This window comes from Pseudopipra pipra, chromosome 2 (assembly GCF_036250125.1).
Source record: "Pseudopipra pipra isolate bDixPip1 chromosome 2, bDixPip1.hap1, whole genome shotgun sequence".
Lineage (NCBI taxonomy): Eukaryota > Metazoa > Chordata > Aves > Passeriformes > Pipridae > Pseudopipra > Pseudopipra pipra.
The window spans coordinates 115,927,328-115,949,809 of record NC_087550.1 but is presented as its reverse complement, the minus strand read 5'-3'; the positions used below and the strand labels follow the sequence as shown (position 1 = coordinate 115,949,809).

Sequence of the window (22,482 nt, the reverse complement as noted above, 5' to 3'; positions counted from 1 at the left end):
TCTGGATGTTGACTCCTCAGCACACAATTTTAACGCTAATGGAAGTGCTCTGAAGAACGACTTCTGTTTGAACTTAGGGACAGTTCTGGAAGGAAACCTGAATGACATAGAAATCAGTTTCCTTGAATTCCAACCATGTATCTGTAAAAAGGGAGGTGAAGGGAGGCAGGAGATAAACTGCTGCAAATTAGAAGCATTAATTTGATGGGAAGGGAGGAGGAGGAAGAGAGGATGGGAAGGCAGGCAGCTTTCTGCAGATGACATGGGAGAGAAATAAGGCATGTGGCTTCATAGCTGCTTCACACATATCACTGCTGCAGTCAGATCTGACAGATACACACCCCTGGAAGAGAGCAAACATATTGTTGGCTTGGCACACTTTAAAATACATGTGCCAGCACACATGTGCTGCAGTTTAAGCAGGGCAGCCAAATGCCTAAGGCAGGCCAGATCGATGCCAATTTTAATTTGCCAGTCAGACTTGGCTAGTTATCACTCCTTTCCTTCAGCATATTCTGTGAGCTACTGGAGAGCACCAACACCCAGGCCAAGCTGAGTGAACCTCTCCACTCAGATCACAGCAGCTCCTCTCTGTTCCCCAGGGCTTTGATTCTCAGCACTGCTTTGTATTCCTTGCATGGATCAAAAGCTTGGCGCCCTTCCATCCTGGAACTGGACTTGTGGGACGGATTTGCAGGTGATATAAATATGGGTAGCAAAGGATCTGGCATTAATATCGTGAATTGCAAAGAGCCCAAGCTGCAAATTACCTGAATTTGAGGAATGGCTTTTGCAGTCATGCCATGTAAGCCTTTAATAGCTGTTTTTGTCTGGCTGCAATGTGTCGGGCAGCACAGCTGGATCTACATCTGCTTCCTGCATGAAACTTCTGAGGAACTTATTTTTTTTGTCTAGTCATAGTATGTGAGACTATGGATTTTCTGGAGGAGCACATTAGGATCCCCTTTTTAATGGCATTGCAGGATGGTTTGCCGTGTTTGTGTTTGAAGAGGTGCAAATGTTTAGATGGATAACATTTTTCTTCTGCTTCGTATGGAAGGCACAAAGTGCAGAATGGAGACTGGTACATAATGGGAAACTGAAAACAGGGAATGACTAAGGATTACTTGGATTGGAGAAGGTTTCATTGAACTTGAATTGGAAAACACAGTTTGTAGAATCACAGAATAGTTTGGGTTGGAAGGGACCTTAGAGATCCTTCAGTTCCAACCCTCTGCCATGGACAGAGAACCTTCCACTAGACCAGGTTGCTCAGAGCTCCATCCAATCTGTCTTTGAACACTTACAGGGATAAGGCATCCATAACTTCTCTGGGAAATCTGTTCCAGAACCTCACCACACTCACAGTAAAGAATTTCTTGCTAATATCCAATCCAACCCTACTCTTTGTCAGTTTGAAGCCATTCCCCCTTGTCTTTGTAAATAGTCTCTCTTCATCTTTCTTGTTGCTCCCTCCAGGTCTGTGGAGGGAGAGTGTTTGAAACAATGCAGGGGGGCTTTTGCTGAATCTGCCTGAGCACATTTCACCTGCACTTGTTCCATGGCTGTGGCACTTCAGGAACTGTGGAACATTTGGTCTCAGGCCAGGTAACCTGGTGTGTCTGTGCTGGGGCCGGGGACCCTGCGAACAACCTGCAGCTGCTCAGTGAAAATCTCTTCCTTAACTTCTCAGCTGCTGCTGGCAATGAAACGAGGAGCAGCATCCCTTCCACCGAGCAGCTGCAGCGTCCTGGGAGTTCCTCATTTGTGGAAATCCTGATTTTTTTACTTTTTCTCTTTTGGACAGAGCTAGACTTTTCTTCTGCTTGCTGCGTGTGAGCTTTTTTTTATTTGCTGCCCCCGGCTCCTGGAGATGAAGGTGACCTTGTGCATCACCCTGTCCCTTTCCCTTTTATTATGTCCGGGCTGTTCCTAATCCCTTGGCTGCACTGTCGGCTCCCGGCGTCAGGAGCTTTGCTCCGATCCGCATCACCTCCCCCCCCTTCCCTTCCCGACGAAGCAGCTCCCCTGAAGTCTCTAGATTGGAAAAACGAGGGACAAATCCTCTGTGTCAAGCGCTGCCCCGTTCCGAGGGCAGCTCCAGCCGCCGATCCCGGGCTGCCCTGGCAGGGATGTGCCCGTGGCACAAAGCCAGGGATAACGGATTGGCGTCATCCGTCTGTGCTGCGCTCGAAGTCCAGTGATTCCCTGCCGCTGGAATAACCCTGGAGAAGTCCCTGTCGTCCCTGTCGTCCCTGTCATCCCTGCACGTGGTTGGGGGGCTGCCGGCAGTCTCTCCCTGTGACCAGACTGGCTCCGGGAGCGGAGTTAAGTGATGCACAAACATCCTCAACACTCGCTCTTGCTCCTGTCTTGAAAATCGGAGGTCTCGTCTTGAAAAATCAAATGTTTTGCCCCGAGGCGAAGGCAGAAAGTTCCTTTTTTTCGTGGTGACTCAAAGCTGCCATAATTAATGCCTTTGGAAAACCTCGCTGGCCTGTTCCTAGTGCAGCCCAACAGACTGTAATAGCATCTGTTTGCCTCTGAAATGTGTAGGGAAACAGCAAGAAAATAAGAACAGATTTATTTTAATTTTTTTTAATTGTACAACTAGAAATAAAAACACGCCAACAGGGGAAAAAAAAAACCCAAACCCACCAGGATTTTTGCAGTCTGGGAAGAAGCAGCCTGTTTTAATAATGATAGGCAATATGATCAGATATGAAGCAATTTGTCAGTGCAGATTTTTTGCCATGAATAATCCAAGCTGTCCCTTGAAGACAGCCTGGAACTCAATTACAGCTGGGTTTACAGCTCAGCAAATTAAATTACCCCCAAACTTCAGAAGGGCTCGGAAGAATGAAATCTAAAGTAAATTTTTTGCTACAAAACCACCATCCACAATCAGTTATGTTATGCTTAGGCAAGATCCCTGACCTCTTAATTGGCTTAGGACACTCTTCCTATCTGAAGATGCTGATATTAAAGGATAACCAAGACACTCTCTGTATCCAAATGCTTTTTCCAGGCTTTCCAGGGTTGTCTTGCTCCTAATCATTTGCTATGAACTGCCTGTATTGCCTGCACAGGTGTCAAGGCTTATAATTTAGGTTGCCCTGGTACAACTGTTTGTGGATCAGAGACATCAACTCATCACTGAAATGATCAACAGGAACAGTTGAAACATGGATTTCTTTTTTTAGCTGGATCATTTCAATGATTGTTTTCAACACAGCTCTGCCGAAGGGTTATTTTTAACTTGAATAATTTCAGTGCTCCTATTTTCTGGGTGACCTTGCAAACAATTGTTTCCAAAGAAACGAGGCCCTGGGCACGGGAAGGTGTGGCTGGATCGGGCTGGAATGGGAAGTAGGAGTTCTTAAGGCAGGTTTCCTGCCCAATAATGCCCTTTCTGGAACTGTAATGCCAGGTCTGATGCTGCCAACAGATAAGGGATCATAAGAGAAAAGAAGGAAGAGACCACCTTAAGAACCTCAGTCACTTTTTATTTATGCTATTGAGCTTAATCAATTATTATGTAATTGAAATACTCCTCAGGGGTCACCTTGGAAATGGATAAAGAGAAAACAGTGTAATTAGGATCTAGGCTGTATCACCCATGTCCAAATGAGAACTGAGGTAATTTTTTGGCAAGTGGTGTGAGAAGGCTTATTCTGGAGTTGATTTTCCCCTTTCTGCCCTTTGCTAAAGAAAAACCTAACACTCAGTTTAGAGAAATTCCACAGTCCCACACTGAGGTTCCAACTGCACTCATGCAAGTAATTCTGCTGAATTCAAGACAACTCCTTGTCCACATATGAGTTAGCTCTGTAAATAAGCCATGCTGGATCAAATCCTCCATTTCCTGCAAGAAAAAAAAAAAAAAAAGGGATTACTTCTCATGGCTGGCATGGTAATTAACAGGATTTGGGAAATACATTCTTGCAGCTGCTTTCAAAATTAACTTCAAAGATTCCATTAATCCCTGCCTCGGAAAAAAAAAATAAATTGTGATTACAATGTCTTCGGAGAAATAATGTTTTAATTCAAAATATACTAGTAAACTAAATATTAAGCAAGCCACTGTTTGTGCTAATTACGTTGATTACACTTGGTGTTGGTGTAAATATTCTGTTTAGAGCATAATATGGAATCTGAATACAAAATCAGCAGGTTCTCACTGTGCTGATTTATAAATTACAGCCCAGCATCGTCAAAAGTGGGGCACAGGGAAAGTTCTTTTCTGTGCTATTAGAATATTCAGACCCAGCACTGTAAGTAGGTTCCTTATCCCAGACAGGGAGTCTCTCTGCCTGTTTTTGTCAGATGCCTCCTCTTTTATCCTGGAAGCTGCCTCCAGCTCTGGGATCCCCAGCACAGGAAGGACATGGAGCTGCTGGAGAGAGTCCAGAGGAGGCACCAAGATGATCAGAGGGCTGGAGCAGCTCTGCTGGGAGGAAAGGCTGGGAGAGCTGGGATTGTTCAGCCTGGAGAAGAGAAGCTTTGGGGTGACCTGATTGTGGCCTTCCAGGACCTTATGGAGCTCCAAGAAAGATGGAGAGAGACTATTTGCAAGGGCCTGGAGTGACAGAAAAAGGGGGAATGGCTTCCAACTGACAGAGAGTAGGGTTAGATGGGATATTAGGAAGAAATTCTTTTCTGTGAGGGTGGTGAGGCCCTGGCACAGATTTCCCAGAGAAGCTGTGTCTGCTCCTGGATCCCTGGAAGTGTCCAAGGCCAGGTTGGAGGGGGCTTGGAGCAACCAGGTCTGGTGGAAGGTGTCCCTATCCCTAGCAGGGGGTGGGACTGGATGATGTTTAAAGTCCTTTACGCCCCAAGCCATGCTATGATTCTAAGTGTGCTGGGTGCTGAAGCCCTGCTGTCTGTGTACACTCAGAAATGCCTGTTCTGAGAACACACCTCAAGCCAAAATCTCTGTGTGGACAAAAGTAAGCAAATCACACCTCTTAAACTGAGGCAAATTTCCAAAGTCCGTGAGCAGCTCTGAGATTAAGTCATTCTGTGTGCCTTTTGCATGGATGTGTAAATAAAAATGTGTGTTTTACATGGGCAGTGACCACACTGCAAACAAAATCATGTGTAATTGTCACAGACCTGTTAATTTCTGACAAATATTACTGTGGTTTCTAGGATGACCGTGTGCATGACCATGTGACTAAAGAAGTCCCAGAAAACCCCTGTCACTGTGCCAGCTTTTAGCCAGTGCAGTTTGAATCCCATCAGTTCATCTCAGCCCACCTGTGTAGCTTTAATTTATTAAAATAGCTATAGGAGAGCCTTAATAAAATTAGGGACAATCAAGAGCCAGTCAAGTAGAACACTGCTTGACCCATGAGGATAATTACAGGAATTGTCAGAGTGCCAGGGATCATTTAGCTTTGACAGCCAGGATGGGAAGATGGATTCTGGTGTTCCTGCTCCAGCAATATCGTGCTGCCCTGGAAAACTGGCTGTGGAAAACTCCCTCGGTGTAAGGGAGGATGCAGGGAGAAGGTGAGAGGAAGCACTGAAGTAGAAGTTGATCCGTATTTTTCTCCTTTCTCTGAGGTGCCCAGAAAATGTGCTCTGTGGTTCCTCACACTGATGTGTGAGACAGAAGTAACAGGCACATTATCAGATTTACCCATCACTCAGGCGAAATCTTGGCTGGATGTTCTGTACCTGGTGCAATTACCTTAAATGTGGGCTTTGAAGGACGCTCTCATCTCATAAATATTCAGTACCACATCCATAAAAACGTGGCAGAAGAGTGGAGGAACTTGGAGGCACAAGAGCAGCGAGGAAGGTTTATTTCTATGGCTTCTTCTGCAGTTTTCATTGCTATATCTGACCTTCTCCCTGGGATTCTTCACTTCTGTCTGCAGATGTTCTTTAGGTGCCTGGCTGTGACTGATGTGCATGAACCTGTACGTCACAGAGTTGGTTTGGGATTTGCCATCTGTCTGCAGACCAGTTTTGAGAAGACATAATTAGGAGAGAATGAGTGAAATGGCAGAATTTGTGCCTGCCTCTCCAGCAGTGCACTTTATCTCTACCAGCTGTTCATTTTCATGCTTTCTGATCTATAATTCCAAAAAAAAAAATAAAAAATACAGTGGTGCTAAAATTCCAATCCCATTATTTAGAGGCCACGAATCCTTTGCAGCTTCAGCAAATGGAAATCCTTCTTTTACAGCAACATCGTTTTTCCTGCTCTTAACATTTTCTTAAACTTTGTAATATATTTTGCCTTTTTTTTTTTTTTTTTGGGTAACCAAATTATTTGCTGTGTTGTGGTTAAGAGTAATGGTTTTCACACTTTAAGGTGTGAAATGCTGAGTGCTGTAGTTTCAAGGCATGGCATTAGAAAGAGGTCGTTAAATACAGTGAAAACAGGAATCTTCAATAAAGAAGAGTTTAACTTAAATAATAATTTTGAAATCCCGAATTCTGCTGAGTGTACCCACTCATCCCAGGTTATAGCTGCTTGGTTCTTCCTCTGCTTAAATTTTGGATCTTCATTTAGTTTCTGATGTGCAGCTTGTGTTCTTTGCTAGAGCACGAAAGAAAAGCAATTGCAAAATTCCCACTCAGGATGTCACCTCATCACATAATTATTTTCCAGGAGCATGTATGGACAGTGTGTTGATCTACCAGCAAAGCTGGTGTTTCCCTCAGTGCCCACCACGTGTTTTTTAAGTGGATATGTTGTTTTTCTGGATTTCTTCAGTAGCAAATTTATACCATGGTGTTAAAAACCATGGACAATAAAGTTGGTGAAGGGTCTAGGGAGTAAATCATGTGAGGACGGGCTGAGGGAGCTGGGGGGGCTCAGCCTGGAGAAAAGGAGGCTCAGGGGGGACCTTCTGGCTCTGCAACCCCCTGACAGGAGGGGGGAGCCGGGAGGGGGTCGGACTCTGCTCCCAGGGAACAAGGGACAGGAGGAGAGGGAACGGCCGCCAGCTGTGCCAGGGGAGGCTCAGGTTGGACATCAGGAGACATTTCTTGCTGGAAAGGGTGGTCAGGCCTTGGCAGGGGCTGCCCAGGGGGGTTTGGAGTCCCCATCCCTGGAGGTGTCCCAGGAAGGCCTGGCTGTGGCACTCAGTGCTCTGGGCTGGGGGACAAGGTGGGGATGGGGCACAGAGTGGATCCATAGGCTGGGAGATCTTTTCCAACCCTTATGATTCTGTGAAAACTCTGGATTCTTAGGACCAGGAGAGCTGAACATCACATGCCTCCACATAAGGTACATTGAAAAAGAGACTGTGAAGTGTGTAGTCCCAAATTTATGTGTTTTTAAACCAGATTCCTCTAATTCCTTCTTTAGTTGTAAGAAGTGTTCCACGCTGGTGGAATGTCCTCAGAGTTTCACCTTAGGGAAGCTAATAAATGCACCATGACCCTTCAGGCTGTAATGGTTAAATAATAGATGTGCTTTGGGATCTGCCTCTGCCTGTAGTTTGATGAACCTCAGCTGGGGCTTCCTTCAGTGCCCGAAAACTCTCAGTACCTTCAAAGATCAACCAACACAAGTCAAGATCAGTCGTAAAATCAGTTTGTAAGAACTTTTGCTTCTTACTTTGTTTCTGGGTAGTCAGCCCTAACTGAATTCAAGGAATTGTGCAGGAAGTTGGATGGGGCTTGGAGCAACCTGGTCTAGTGGAAGGTGTCCCTGCCCATGGCAGGGGGGTCGGAACAAGATGATTTTAAGGTCCCTTCCAGCCCAAACCATTCTGTGATTCTAAGCATTTAGTCCTGAAAAACAGCAGGTAGAAATTCTTGTTTATCCTGATCATTCTGCCGTGATTAGGAAGCTTTCCTTAGTTGGAAAACATGGAAAGTCCCTCAGCAGATATTTACAGTGACATTTTTATTTGCAGAAAGGTCATAAACTTCATAAATCTTTAAATGTGTTTTTCAGTACTTTTTTTCACTTCGAGGCTGAGACAGCTGAATTTGTTAATTAAAGCAGAAGGCTATGAAAAAAAAAGAGAAGGTGCTTATGAAATAGTTTAGTTGGATTTATGTCTCTTACAGAGAAAGCTTTGTATGGAAAAAGGGATGGTAGCTCAGAGGGAAGATTTCTTGGCACGCAGTGGGCTGAGCCACAGCCATTTTTGTGCTGCACAGAACCAACATGTGTTTATTTCCTTCTGTCACACATTGGAGATGGACTTGGTAGGAAAACAAAGCTTAAGAAAAGCTTAGGATATGGACAGACTTCACTGCCAGGGAGCACAGGGCATCCTCATAACTTCTCATGTGTCCACGTCCTGAGTCATGTCTACGCTGGCTCCTTCTGCTGCCCACTTCGCAAAAAATTTCCACTGTTTTTATTCTCTTAATCCCACTCTTGGATGCTTCTTCACTGCTTTCCTGGGATACAGCTCCCTGTGCCTCGTTGCCCCTGCCCTGAGATGAAGCAGCAGGATGATGGTATTGCTGTTATTGCCCGTTTGTCAGAACTTTCTGGCAGCTTCGTGTCCCCGATCGTGGACTTTGTGTGGCTTCATCGTAAAGCAAACAACCCTTCTGCCCCCCAGAAATTCTGTAATCAACACCTGGCTACGGTCCCTGATACTGAGGTGATAATTAAAAGCATAAATGAAAAGGTCAGGCTATTTCAAGACAAGAACAGAATGTAAGATTAAAGGCAAAAATTAGGCTCGAGGGTGCAGGAGGGGCTGGAAGATGAGTGGAGAAGCTGCTGCAGTAATTTAACATTCTTCTTGAAATGTCCTCCTGGCTGCAAATTCACTTTTGACCTCAGTTTGTATGCCTGGGGGACTAATTTAGTACAGTTTTTCATCCCACATCAACTAGTGCTGCGTAGAGCACTGAGAATTTAACGGGAAAGTGAACCTGTTCCTTTCTTACTGGGATTTTGAGCATATGGCAGTAGTCTTTTTTACTTCCTCTGCTGACAAATTGGGACTAACTTTGATTTTTGGAGACATTTTTAATTATGTGTCTTTGGTGTTCTGTAAAACCACTGAGTTAAAAATTAATATAGCCCCAAGCAGTCATAAACTGTGTTTCCTCCTACGCGACACAGCAACAAAACTGTTTATCCTGTTTTACTGGATAATCGTTACGGATTTGCACTCATGTTCACTTCAGCTCTGATGTTTCTTTGATGCCTGGTGGAAAGTTTATTCCATGTTTCTGTCCTGGTGCTTGCCTTAGAAAATGCTGGGGAGTTTTAGAAGCAAGCTCTGAACGAAGGGAGCTGCTGTAAGTTGTAGGGAATGGAAATCCTCTCTTAGGAGCAAAGGCTGAGGGAGCTGGGGCTGTTCAGCCTCCAGAGCAGACACTGAGAGGGGACCTCCCCCAGGTCTGGAGGGGCTGCAGGGAGGGGGCAGAGGATGGACCAGGCTCTGCTCGGGGGGCCCAGCAATGGCACAAGAGGAACGGGCAGGAACTGATGCCCAGGAAGTTCCACCTGGACATGAGGAAGAACTTCTTTGCTGGGCAGTGACCCAGCACTGAACAGAGACCAGAGAGGGTGTGGAGTCTCCCTCACTGGGGATATTCCAGACCCATCTGGACAGAATCCTGTGCCATGTGCTCTGGGATGACCCTGCTGGAGCAGGGAGGTGGGACCAGATGACCCCACTGTGGTCCCTTCCATCCTGACCCATCCTGTGAAAGCATCAGACGCCAGAAATTAATGTAGTTTTTCTTGTATTTCTGTGGTTTAAATTTGATCTCTTGCATCTGAGGACGATATCATTTATACCAACTCTTGGAGGGCTTTCATCCACTGCCTCTTGAAAATACCTGCAGTAACTCCCCCTCATGTTTAGTCCCCTTGTGCTCTGAAGCACATTGAAAAGCTCAGCTTTGTTCTGAGCCTGCAGTAGCATCATGAAAGGTGATGAAAGAAGAAAGAAGCTCCAGCTGCCAATAATACCAACATCTTGAAAATGTTTTGAAAAGTGGGTCCACTGAATGTATTGGAATGAAAGGCTAAAGGCTTTGCAGGAGTATGATCCCATTGTATGTGGCTTTTCCCTAAGTTTCAGTGCCCTGTTAATGAGAAACTGATTCTCACTTTCGAATGCATTGCAGTCACTTGGAAGGCAGCACAGGGCTTATGGATCAAAATACATGTATAACTAAGGGAAAAGCTCTCAGAAGTTGGTTTGGCAGACTTTCAGGCTTCCTTCTGTAGAAGTCCAGTGGTCACCAATCAAACAAATGGCTGTAAAATACTTCAGCTGATTTCAGACTTAAAGAAAAAGCACCGTGACCTCATGAATAGAAAAAACCTTCATTTACCAAACCCAAGTTTTTATTCATTTTCTTTGACAATATTCCCCTCTCCCTGAGGGGAAGTCTGGAGAAGTGCAATAAATGTGTGAATCCATATTCCAGCACTCCATCAATAGCAGACTGAACCTGACAGGTATAGCCAGGGGAGGAAAGAGAAGCTTTCATAAAGCTTAAGTAGCACAGCCTCAAATGCTCAGGAAATAAGACAACTTGGAAAAGCATTTAAAAATATACAGGGGAGGAAAAAGCAATATAGTTACCTTTTTATTGAAAGGAAAATCCAGCATTTTTGGTTTTTTTTTTTTTTTTTTTTTTTTTGGGTGGTCCTAATAAATTTACACTAAAATCTAGTTTAGAATGTTGATTGGAATTGAAATATTAACCAAACAAAGTCATAAGGGTTAACATCCTTAGCCAAACTGATTGTTGGGTGGATTTATTGATTCCTGGCCGTTGGTAACTTATGCTTTTGTCAAAGATGTTTATCCCTTCAGAATCCCTTTCTTCGATGTTATCGGTGAAGTTTTCTTTCCTGCCTCGGCTCTGAGGCTCCAGGGAGGGACAAATAATGTATTTCCATTTTGGGGGGAGGCTGTAGCTGTGGTTGAGGCTCAGAGGTGTTTTCTCTGGGGTTGCTGTGTCTCGTTGCACACGGTGAGAGATGAGGCAGAGCCAGCAGAGACGAGACAGATGCACTGAAGTCTGTCCTGGAGAAGGAGGTGGGACACCGTTGGAAACCACGTGCAGCTCTTGTACTCTCCTGAGGGGGTGGAAGAACTTACTTTCCCCCTTCTGTGTCAGAGCTAAGGACACAGGAAGGTTTTGTGTGTACATCGTGATCAGCTCCATACACAGAAAGGACCTTGAAAATACCACTGCTTTGGAAGATGAATGGCAGAAACCAGGGCAGCAGAGAAGGTTTTAACCAGATAAATATATATATATACACACTTCAGATAAATCTGTCTGCCTGAATTTTCATTTGAGAATCGACACTGTCCATATTTTGGTACAAAGCATTTGGTTTGCAGTGCTGCTGTAGCTGTTTAACTTCCCTCATGCAGGAGGGTGCTCTGCCTCTGGTGGCTGAATGCAGCTGGATTTACTCACTGAGTTTAATACTCCTGGATTTTTACATGTACAACCCCAGAGGACGAGTTCTTTAAACAAATATGAATAATTTTGCATAAGAAATGTAAGTTTTGCCATATTTGCCAAAGTACCTTAAGGTGCTAAAGTGCCTGTGAGATATTTTCTAGGGGACACAGAATAATTTTCACAGAGTGACCATTCCTAAGCTGGGAAGTTCCCTGGCAGTATAACCACACTACTCCAGCCCTGCCACTGTAAATATTTGGACTGCAGTGGTGTTGGTGACTTAAATCAGTTGGTTTCATGGAAAGTCAGGAGGCTATTCCTTGGACAGAGTGAGCTGAAGTGGGAAGTTCCATCTTCTCCTGCGGCCAAAGCAGAAAATGAATCTCTTAAGGAAGGAGATTCTCCTTTGTTGCTGATGTATTTACAGGAACATTCTTATTTTTTTTTATGGCACTGGCCAAATTAACGTCTAGTTGGGCTTTGGCCTTTAGAATTTTCTCCCTGCAAAACCTCACAGCATCCCTGTAATCCTCCTGAGTCATGGACAGGGAGGCACAGCAGAGAGCTGAGGAGATGAGATGATGGGCTGTGGCTCAAACCCTTGCACTGCTGGAAGCTTCATTACACATATCCCATCGTTAACGTGGGATAATTATATCCAGGGGCACACAGTGATGCAGCTGTACCTAAATCAGAGAATATAAATCCTTTGTTAGGTTGGAAAAGACCTCCAAGATCATCAAGTCCAACCTTTAAATAGTATTAAACATTCCTGTTCTGATTGGTCGTGTTTAAAGCAACATTTCGTGAGAGTGAATGACAATCCAGCATAAATAGAAGAAATCCAGGTGTAACTTCCAGTCATTCCAAGGGGAAAAAATGCATGTTCAAAGTGTGTTCTAACCACTTGTTTTGTTGTTTCTCTTTTCCCCCCCCCGACAGAGACAAGGAACCGGAGCTACAAATGGAAAAGACAAGACATCTGGTGAGAATGGTAAGGGGAGACTTCATTTCTTGATGGAGAATATCGAGTAAAACTGAGCCAAAATATTTGATAGTTGTCTGGTAGCAAAAGGCTTTGGTTTCATATCTTTGCCTTTGGCCGTGTTTTAAAAACTGGAAGGGCTTCAGTGGGTTTGTTTTCTTTCTGTTTGTATGTTTGAATCCTTTACTAAAGCAGAGACCTGATTCTGAGCACGTACTGTGGTAAACCAAAGGACTCCATAGAAGTCAGCACAGATAAAAATGAGGCTAAACCAAGATTGGGTACGTGGGAAAAGGACACCAAGGTGGGAAAAGGACACAAGGAGACAAGGTTAAGCATTATGAGCAGCTTCTCTGTGAATGGAGAAGGTGAAGAGAAATAATCTGGTTACAGGGGACTTGCTAATGAACATAATTTCTGTGGTCTGATTCATCCCCCCCGATTTTAGGCCCATAACTAAGATACCAAAGTTAGAAGCCACTTGTGTAGAGTGTTGCTGCAGAGAGGCTGTGCATGGAGTGGCTCACATGGAAGGAGCAGATGGCAAACAGGCTCCAAACTTCAGCACTTGTCAGGAGTGAATCTGGACTTGTACCCACCCCTCTAAGGGGGTGACTCATTGGGTTTTTTCAGACTTTTAACAAAGGAGCTGGAAGAAACCAGTCTCAGCCCTTTAAGTGGCACAAACAATTCTAATTGGGAAATGTTGATTTTTTTCCCCTCCACACCATGAAAAATGCAAACCTGAATTTTCAGGGAAAACAGTAATTGGTTTTGGGTTTTTTTTTTTAGCTGAAATCTCATTTATTTCCTATAGGAGCAGAAGTGCTTTACATACAAATGATGAAATTATCAAAATCCAGTTATCATTTTTAGAAGGAAAGCAGTTTGATCAGTTTTATTATATACCCAGCTGAAAATGAGGCAGCATCAGTTGGAAGATATTCATGAACAGGATGAGGATTAAACTATACAAATATTCTCTCTGCTTCTGTTTGCTCATCCAGTTCTAATTAGAAGGATGTGTTCTGGTGTCCCATCTACTGAAAAGCAGGAAGAATCCTCTGAAAAGCCCAGGGCTTTCCAAATGGGTTATTTGAGCAGTTATTTGGGATATGTATTTTGGCCTTTAAGTGTTGGTCTAAACAGAATTTTTTGGCCCTTTGAGACAACACATCCTAAAGCATTAAGAGCCTCCTTTATGGATAGTTTTCCTACTGCAGGGAGGTGACTTTCCCATAAGGGCTGTTTGCATAATGTTACAGTAAATGAAATCCGTGGATGATGTTCCCAGTATGATAAAACACAATTTGGAGTGGAAGAAAAAAATAAAAAAAAATAAAAATATATATTTTGGCTTGTTATAGTGTCTTGAATTAGTGGGAACAAATGTACCCTGACAGCAAAGCAATTTGCATTCCCAAGTTAACAGGAAAGGAAAGCAAGCAAAATTATGTCAGCCATTGGGGCAGCTTTGGAAGCTTGTTTTTCTCTTTACTGTTTGAGCACATTATGAACTGGGCTCATTTGCCTTGAGTTTCTTCCCAAATAGAAAATTTCTTCACATATAAAATGGTCCTGTTGTCAGGTTTAGCTTAGATTTACTGATCCTGCAGCCTCTTTAAAAGCAAATTCTTTTTTCCTCAACGGGGATTTTGAGTGAGCAGGGGCTGTGTCATTAATTCACAAATATATATGATTCTGGCTGTAGCATAATTTTTTGTATAATATAGAGGCAGATGCACAGTTAATCTTGGGCAAATAGATACCAATTATTTTTTGTAATGAAATTATAACAGAAAAGCTGTCACCTACATAAAATACAGGAGCAGCAGGGGAGATGGAATAGATTCCTCTGATCTCCTCAACCCACATGCTTGCATAAAAATAAAGCAGAATCAGAACTTTGAACCTGAGATTGAATTCTAAATCAAAGAAGCAGAAATGTATAACTCTTTGTCCTTATTAGCTCTGTGTAGTTAGAACTCAAGCAGACATGATTTATTGCTCTGAAAATTGGGGTGTGCTATAAACCTTCATACACCATATAAATCCTTTTTTTTTTTACATGCTTTTTGGCCAGAAGTCTGCAATATGTCCACATATTAGATGTTATGAGCATCTTCTTTGGGTATTTGTTTCCCTGTCAGAAAGAAACTTTCCCTCTTGTTTCCCTCTTGTTGACAAGGGGGGAGGGTGGAGAGGCAAAAAACCCTTTCATCTTATTGAAAGGAAAGAAAAAGGGAAAAAAGTCATGCTACGACAATGTTTACAAAGGCAAATTAGTCTGGTTGCTGTTCTTGCTCTTGTTTACAGATCACGAAAACTGCTGAAAACTGGCCCAAACAACAAATAAAAATGCTTGGCTGTTCTCAGAGTTTGATTCACACAGTGAGACACTGCTGTGGGTCAAGCTTTGTTCGTGCATTGCAGCAGAAAATGAATTTTGGGTCTGCCTCTGGGCTAGGTTGAAACTGAAGAAAATAAAACTAATGACCATGGCAATCAGCATTGTCCCTCTTTGAAGACGTGTCTGGCCCTGCTGTCAGGGAAATTCAGTCTCTGAAGGCTCCTTTTATAGCAGTGATAGTTTTGATGGACAGGAATGCATGTTCTTGTTTGACCTTCGTTAGGCAGCACCAAGATATCCTTAATTGTGTTTAGTTCCTCCCCCCACAAGCAGCAGTGGTTGCTCTCAGCAAACCTTCCTTCCAGCAGAAGGAGCTGCTCTGCTGCATCCACACAGGATGGGTCAGGATGGAAGGGACCACAGTGGGTCACCTGGTCCAACCTCCCTGCTCCAGCAGGGTCATCCCAGAGCACATGGCACAGGATTGTGCCCAGATGGTTCTGGAATATCCCCAGAGAGGAGACTCCACACCCTCTCCGGACAATCTGTTCAGGGCTGGGTCACTGCCCAGCAAAGAAGTTCTTCCTCCTGTCCAGGTGGAACTTCCTGGGCATCAGTTCCTGCCCGTTCCTCTTGTGCCATTGCTGGGCCCCCCCGAGCAGAGCCTGGTCCATCCTCTGCCCCCTCCCTGCAGCCCCTACAGACCTGGGGGAGGTCCCCTCTCAGTGTCTGCTCTGGAGGCTGAACAGCCCCAGCTCCCTCAGCCTTTCCTGCTCCCAGAGATGCTCCATCCCTTCAGCATCTCCAGCAGCCTCTGCTGGACCCACTCCAGCAGCTCCCTGTCCCTCCTGTCCTGAGGAGCCAGAGCTGGACCCAGCCCTGCAGATGTGCCTCCCAGGGCTGGGCAGAGGGGCAGGATCACCTCCCTGACCTGCTGGCAGTGTTCTTCCTGATGCATCCCAGAATCCTGCTGGCCCCCAGGACACACTGCTGCCTCAGGGACAGCTTTTTGTCCACCAAGTCCTTCTCACAGAGCTGCTCCCCAGCAGGTAATCCCCAGCCTGTGCTGGTGCCTGGGGTGGTTCTTCCCCAGGTGCAGGACCCTGCATTTGCTGTTGTTTGAATTTCAGAGAGTTCTTCCCTGCCCATCTCTCCAGCCTGACAAGGTCCTCCTGAAGGGCTGCACAGTTCCCTGGGGTATTGGCCACCCCTCCACCCTCGTGTCACCAGTGAACTTGCTGAGGAGGCACCTGCCCCTTCATCCAGGCCATCGACGAACAAGTTAAACAATTCTGGGCCCGGTATTGAATCTTGGGGACACCACTAGTGACAGGCCTCCAACCTGACCTTGTGCCACTGGTTCTGACCCTCTGGGATCTGCTCTTCAGCCAGTTCTCAGTCCACCTCACTGCCCACTCATCCAGCCCTTACTTCCCGAGTTAGCCTGCAAGGATGTCGTGAGAGAGAGTGTTGAAAGCCTTGCTGAAGCTGAGATAGACAATGTCCACTGCTCTCCCCTCATCCACCCAGGAGTTGTTTCATCAAAGGAATCAAGTTGGCTGAGCATTTACTTTCAGTGAATCCATGCTGACGAGTCCTGATCCCCATCTTGTCATCCATGTGAGATATATTCCTATAAAATACACCAGCTTATCTTCTTGGGTTTTATGCAGCAACAAGCCTGGTAGTTCTTGAAAGTGTGTCAGTATTATAAATACTGCAAAATCACTCGTGTTGGAGTAACTTCTACTCACATTAAGGGTTTTGCTGTTAATCTTTAATGGCCTTACTGGATGCTGGTCAAGTCCTAGATGACATTTGTCAATCTTGATCTTTTAAACAAGTTGTAGTTTTTCTTTGTACGGGTTATGATCAAAGTCAGATGGTGATTCATGTTGCCTTACAATGTGCTCTCATGGTGCATCCGTGGCTGATGAAGTGCATGGAAGAGTTTCTGGTGCATCAGTGGGCCCTGTGTAATGCTAAGTAGCATTTCCATCCAAAACATCCTCTACTTCTGTCAGGAAAGTATGTAATTTAATTTTGTTGTTAGAGTGGGAAGAACAAAGGTATTATTTGGAGTAAATCACATAAACTAGTTTTCCTGGGTGAAAACTGGTCAAAGGACTATTTTTAAAGCAACACTCCCCTAATAATGTAATTATTACACACAGCAATACTCTGTGTACAGAAGCACCTGCAATAAAAACAACTTGTACACAGGAGCCATATAACTGTAGCTGCCATAATACCCTTTGGATCTTGAAGGACCTCAGTCTACCTGAAACCCAGGAGCTATTTATTTGTGAATACCACTGCAAACTTACCTTCTAAGCTCTACGATACAAAGCTGTTCTCTGTGGTAGAAAATCCAAGGGGAAAAGAGCAGCACTATCCCCATGCACCTCTGTGTGGGACAAGAAGCTGTAATTTCCTATTTTGCTCACCTGGTTTGATTAGCTGGGACAATCATGTTTGCAGATGCATCCTAAATGAAAACAGAATGTTCCTCCCTTACTATTCTTGCTACCTCGGCAATGTCACCGAGTTCCTCTGTAGGTTAACACTTGTCACTTCTTGTTCTGTTTCACATTGCCCTGTGGTTTTTTTGTTTTGTTTTGTTGGGGGTTTTTTTTGCAATGTAATTTGCAAGCTGCTATCATACAATCTACTCTTTAATAGCCCAGCACAACTGCCAGGGAAACAATTGCATCAGAACCAATTATTTCCATTTTCAGATTTAGAATGGCTCTTTCTCCTATTAATAGATCTCGCTCTTTCTCCTGCAAGTACACAGGGCATGTGGTTATTAATTGGCATCTGTTAATAATTTTCTTGGAATATCAGATTTATCGTTCAGTAACGTGGATATTTATAATAACAAAATGTGGGTTTTCATGGGATGAATTCTGTAACTTCCTGGCTCTGAGTGAAACGAAAATTGCAGATGTCATGGTGGATCAGGCCAGTCATGGCATGATTTCAGTTATACTGGAAAGGTGAATCCCTTCTTTTCAGTTTCTCCTCATTCCCAAGCACTTGTCAGTGTATGAGCTCTGCTTTGGGCCACCTAGAAAACTACAAATGAATAAATACTCTGTGTTTTATCCTCTCCATGGGATGCCTCTACATAAGGATAAAGATACAGTGAAGTTAATAAAGTAAATTCTTATATGCTGCAGCTAAAATGGAGTCATCTAAACTCACTTCAACCCAGATGCTTCTAGAAAACACGGTAAAGAATTGTAAAACAGTGGGGGAATAAAGAGATCTCTCTAGTAATCTTTCTTGGTAGAGGGAAATGCATCTTTCAATATTATCAGCATTCCATTCACCTGTTTCCTCTACTCGAGAAATTCAGGAAATTCTGCTCTTTGTTCAAAGTGCACTCAGGAATAAAAAACCCTTTCCAGGTCCGACAGAGTAAATAATCATCTTCCTAGTTATTTATGTAGAGTGCTTTGCTTAATAGAGCTTCAATTCCTGGCTAGAGGCCAGGATCATTATTGTAGGATGGCCTAATATAAATATCTGTTTAGGAACTCAAAATTAATTTTCCACTAATATTCTCCAATGACTGCATAAAAAATGTGCTGTTTTTGGGAACAGCCCTACAAATAAACTTACTTGTGGAAAAAAGAGGGAGGGAACACATGAGGGAAATTTGTATAAATATTCAGAGGACTTCATGGAACATGGTTTGCTGTGTCTTCCAGGGTCTAGAGGTCACATTCCTTAGTCACAGGAGGGGACAGTGCCTGAGCTGCAGCGTTGCAATGCCCATGCATTTTGTCTTTCCCACAAAACACTGCTTGGGTGGCAAAAGATGAACTGGGTTTTGCAAGCAGCTGCTGAATCAATGTAAAAAAAAACCCCAACATTTTCAGACTGCTCCTCTCTAATATTTCGTCCCCACAGCACTAATCAGAAGTTACAATGAGGAGTATTGTATGAAGATAATTAATTAATACTGAGTTTTCCTGGGTGTTAGGTTGAGTGTTGGGAGGAAAATTACCTTGCATCGCCTCTTTTCACTGGGATGTTCTAAAATTCCCTCATCCCTTAAAAGTGATGCTTCATGGAATACGATCTCTGCCAGTAATGCAGCCTCTCTTCTCCTTCTCTCAGTCTCTATCCAGAGCCAAACTCTGTCCTATCTCACACAAATCTAGCTGGCACCAGTGGGAATTTGGGAAGTGAGATGAGAATGGTTTGTTGTACCTCACCCCCCATCTCTTAAAATAGAAAGTCTGCATCTCAGCAGCATGTGTGTGCAACCACCAAAGAACACACCACCTTCACAAAGCCTCAGTGCAAAAGTGTTTGAACCCTCAGCAGAGTTACATAAGTTGTATTGGGTCATGTACAGATCACTCAGGCTCAGGGAAAGGTGTAAAAACCCTGTGAGAACTCAACACCATGATGTGTAGCTGAGAGTGGAGATGAGAGTCAGGAGAAAAATTCACCAAGTGATCAGTTCTAGACAGATCTCATCTCAAGGCATGGCAAAAACTGCAGGAAAACTTATCTGCTTTTATTTTAGGCACTTGCCTGGGCGCAGCTACACAGAAAGTTTACCCAGAACCAAACCAAATATGTCTCAGGTCCTCTCCTAGTGTGTGTCTCTCCCCTTTCCCAGGCTGGTGTGTTTATCCAGGAGCTGCCCATCCTTCCCTCCAGGCAGCCAGCACGTCTCAGCTGAAGGCAGACCGAGTCTTTAATAACAAGGCTCTTGGATTGTTCACAGATCTTCCCTAGGGAGGATGCTGAGAGGAAGAGAGGGGAATTATCCATGAACTTCATTTCCTCTCCGAGGTGAATTTCCATTTCTGGAGGCCAGGGATAAGCAGGAGATAACATAGACACCTTCTTCACTGGGACTTCACCTGTCTGCTTCACCTGTCAGCTTCACACCCTTCACCTGTCTGTTCACACCCCTGTGGTGGGGTTTAATCAGTGTAACTGATCTAAACTAAAGTAATATTTCTAAGAGAGCAGATATTGTTCTTATTCTTTCTGTTATCTCACAAGTTGGCTTTGATACTGTGCATTACAGCTGCACTTTGTCTGCTGATGAGAAGCTTTAATGCTTAAATGTTTAGGCAGAAGAATATTTAAAAAAAATAAAAGCATTGTAATAAAAGCTTCATCAATTAATAGCAGCACTCATGTAGTCTGGCCTGTGCCCTGTCTTTGGAATTCCCCAGAAGTTTTCATTTTGTGTATCATTTATAGCTACTCTCCTGACTCCCAAATAAGTCCATCTTCCCACACAAAGACTACAGCACTATGCACATGAAGGGTGTCTGTCTGTATGTTGGTATATAATGTTAATTATGCAGCTTTTTTCTTGCATGTTTTGTTTTGTTTTGTTTTTTTCTTTCTGGGACTGCACTGGAGAGGAAAAGAATGGTTTCCTATCTTAAGAAATACCAGGAGAGAAAATTAAATGCAGAAGTCCCACAGGGAAAAAAAAAACAAACCATAGCACAACAGCACAACCATAGCAGAACAATTTCAGCTTTTTAAACTTGCTTTTTAAGGACTTAAAAATAGGAAATTCTTTCAAAATATATTTATCCCCCCTTTTTTTTTTCCCTATAGAGGAAAAGGTCCTATCTAGCTGGCACTTTTGAGATGGAAAATCCTCACACTTAACACTCCTGCTACACTATCTAGGTACTTATATGGTCCTCACCACCATAGTAACTGAGTGTCTTCCAAGTATTTAAAAATAGAGATAACAATAACAATTCTTGCCCCTGGTTCATCTCTCTCTTTCCAGCTTGCTACAGGAATAACTTGATTAATTTATGGGATCTTTGTTTTGGACACAGTGCCTGCAATACATCTTGGGAACCTTGTGTGCCTGTTTACAGGGGATGGGCTCAAACTGGGTGCACCCAGAAATTCGGCTGCATTTCTAGAATGTGAGACATGAACACGTGTATAAAATTATATCATATCCTTATATGTGGTCACTCACTGTCTGCTCCTTTGCAGGAGGCAGAAATCAGTAGAACTGCAGCATTCCTGCAGTGTTGAGATTAGAAGCAGCCCAAGGAAATCATCATGAATTATTCTAATTTGTGACTTAGTTTCAGTGGTTAATAGAGAATCCCAGCTCTGTTGTTTTGGGGGGTGCTAATAACCCCCACAAACACATCTGGAACCTTTCCATACTGTCAGGAAAACCTGGTTCAGGAAGGAGATGGAGGAGCAGTGGAATTGCCTGAAAAAAAAGGATGTCAGTGTTCTCCTTTGTCCTTGTTTTTTTCCATATTTGCACTGACTGAAGGTGGGGGTCACTCTTCTCCCGGGCAACCAGCAACAAGGGGACAAGGGGAAACAGCCTCAAGATGTAGCAGGGGAGGGTCAGGTTGGACATCAGGAGGAATTTCTTGCTGGAAAGGGTGGTCAGGCCTTGGCAGGGGCTGCCCAGGGAGGTTTGGAGTGCCCATCCCTGGAGGTGTCCAAGGAAGGCCTGGCTGTGGCACTCAGTGCTCTGGGCTGGGGGACAAGGTGGGGATGGGGCACAGGGTGGGCTCAGTGATCTCAGAGGTCTTTTCCAAAACTCAGTGGCCTGTTACACTCTTCATTTGGCCTTTCTGGCTCTTGGTTTCCACACTTAGCTGGCAGCCACTCCCTACTTCCCTGTTGGGTAAGATTTTGTCTCAGTTTTGTCCTTTCAAACAGCAGCAGAGTGACTTGGATCCAGCTCCCTGCAGTTCCTGCTGCACTGCACTCCTGGCACTTAGGAGCTGCCTAATTCAGTGGGCATTTGAGCACCTGAAAGGTGGTAAAAGCCCTGCTCCTTTCTGACAAACCAGCTGTAGAAGTTAGCCTAGGTCATCAGAAAAAAAACCCAATTCAGCTATTAGAAATCAAGAAAAAATTAGATAAAGAAAGAGCAAATAAAGCTTTGGTGATGCTGGTGGGTTTTTGCCTTTTGTGTGACTCATAAACACGCTGGAGTTCCCGTCAAGTGTTAATGAGGAAAGACAGCACTGAAATTATGCCTTTGACAAGTGCCATATTTCTTTTGGAAATCAGTCTGTAATTATCAGTGTGCTGCCTGACTGTGCACCAGGGGAGAGGGAGCCCTATTTCCATGGCTGGCACGGAGCTGACACGCGCTGGCTGCCTTCCACAAATGTGCAGGGATTGGAAAACCTGCTGCCATCAATACTCCTGGGAGGAGCAATTCAGCTCTGCTTTGGTGCTGGTAGCAACCCAAAGGAAGGACACAGGGTCAAGCCAGTCCTTAGATAACCCTGGAAAAAAAAAACCCTATAAAGTTACCTCTGAAGTTAATCTGCCCCCATGTCATCAAGGATGGTTTGGGGCCGTTGAGTCAAGGGCATATATATAAGCTGGAGTATTTATGTTGGAATTTCATGGAGCTGGACTGATTTCAGCAAGTTGGAGATCAATTTATACGTGTTCCCAGACATTCACAACAAATGATTAAAAGGCTACAAGAGGTAGATATGGCTGAGCAGCATGTTTTTTGTTAATTTACTGGAAGTGAAAAATGAAAGAGGAACACAATCAATGCACAACAGTGGTTACCAGGATTTACTGTTGTGGAAACATCACTTTTCTTTTGACTGCACACACGATCTGCTTTACTTCACACCACAGGCTTTTGCTTTGTTCTGTTGGTTTAGTTTTCCAGAAAGCCTGGGTCTGTAAACGGAATGAAAATACTTCTCTACTTAAGAGTTCCTCGTCTGTTGGTGATTTGCTAAATGATTAATCATTTTTTTTTCTG

At 44.0% G+C, this 22,482-nt stretch overlaps 1 protein-coding gene across 1 annotated transcript in view; it reads left to right on the top strand.

Annotated features, from left to right (window-relative positions):
* PCP4 (Purkinje cell protein 4) overlaps positions 1-22,482 on the top strand; it is a 52,857-nt gene that overhangs the window by 8,820 nt on the left and 21,555 nt on the right. The window contains exon 2 of the mRNA XM_064647080.1: positions 12,316-12,367. Coding sequence (XP_064503150.1) covers positions 12,316-12,367 — 52 coding nt within the window. The remainder of the gene's footprint in view (positions 1-12,315; positions 12,368-22,482) is intronic.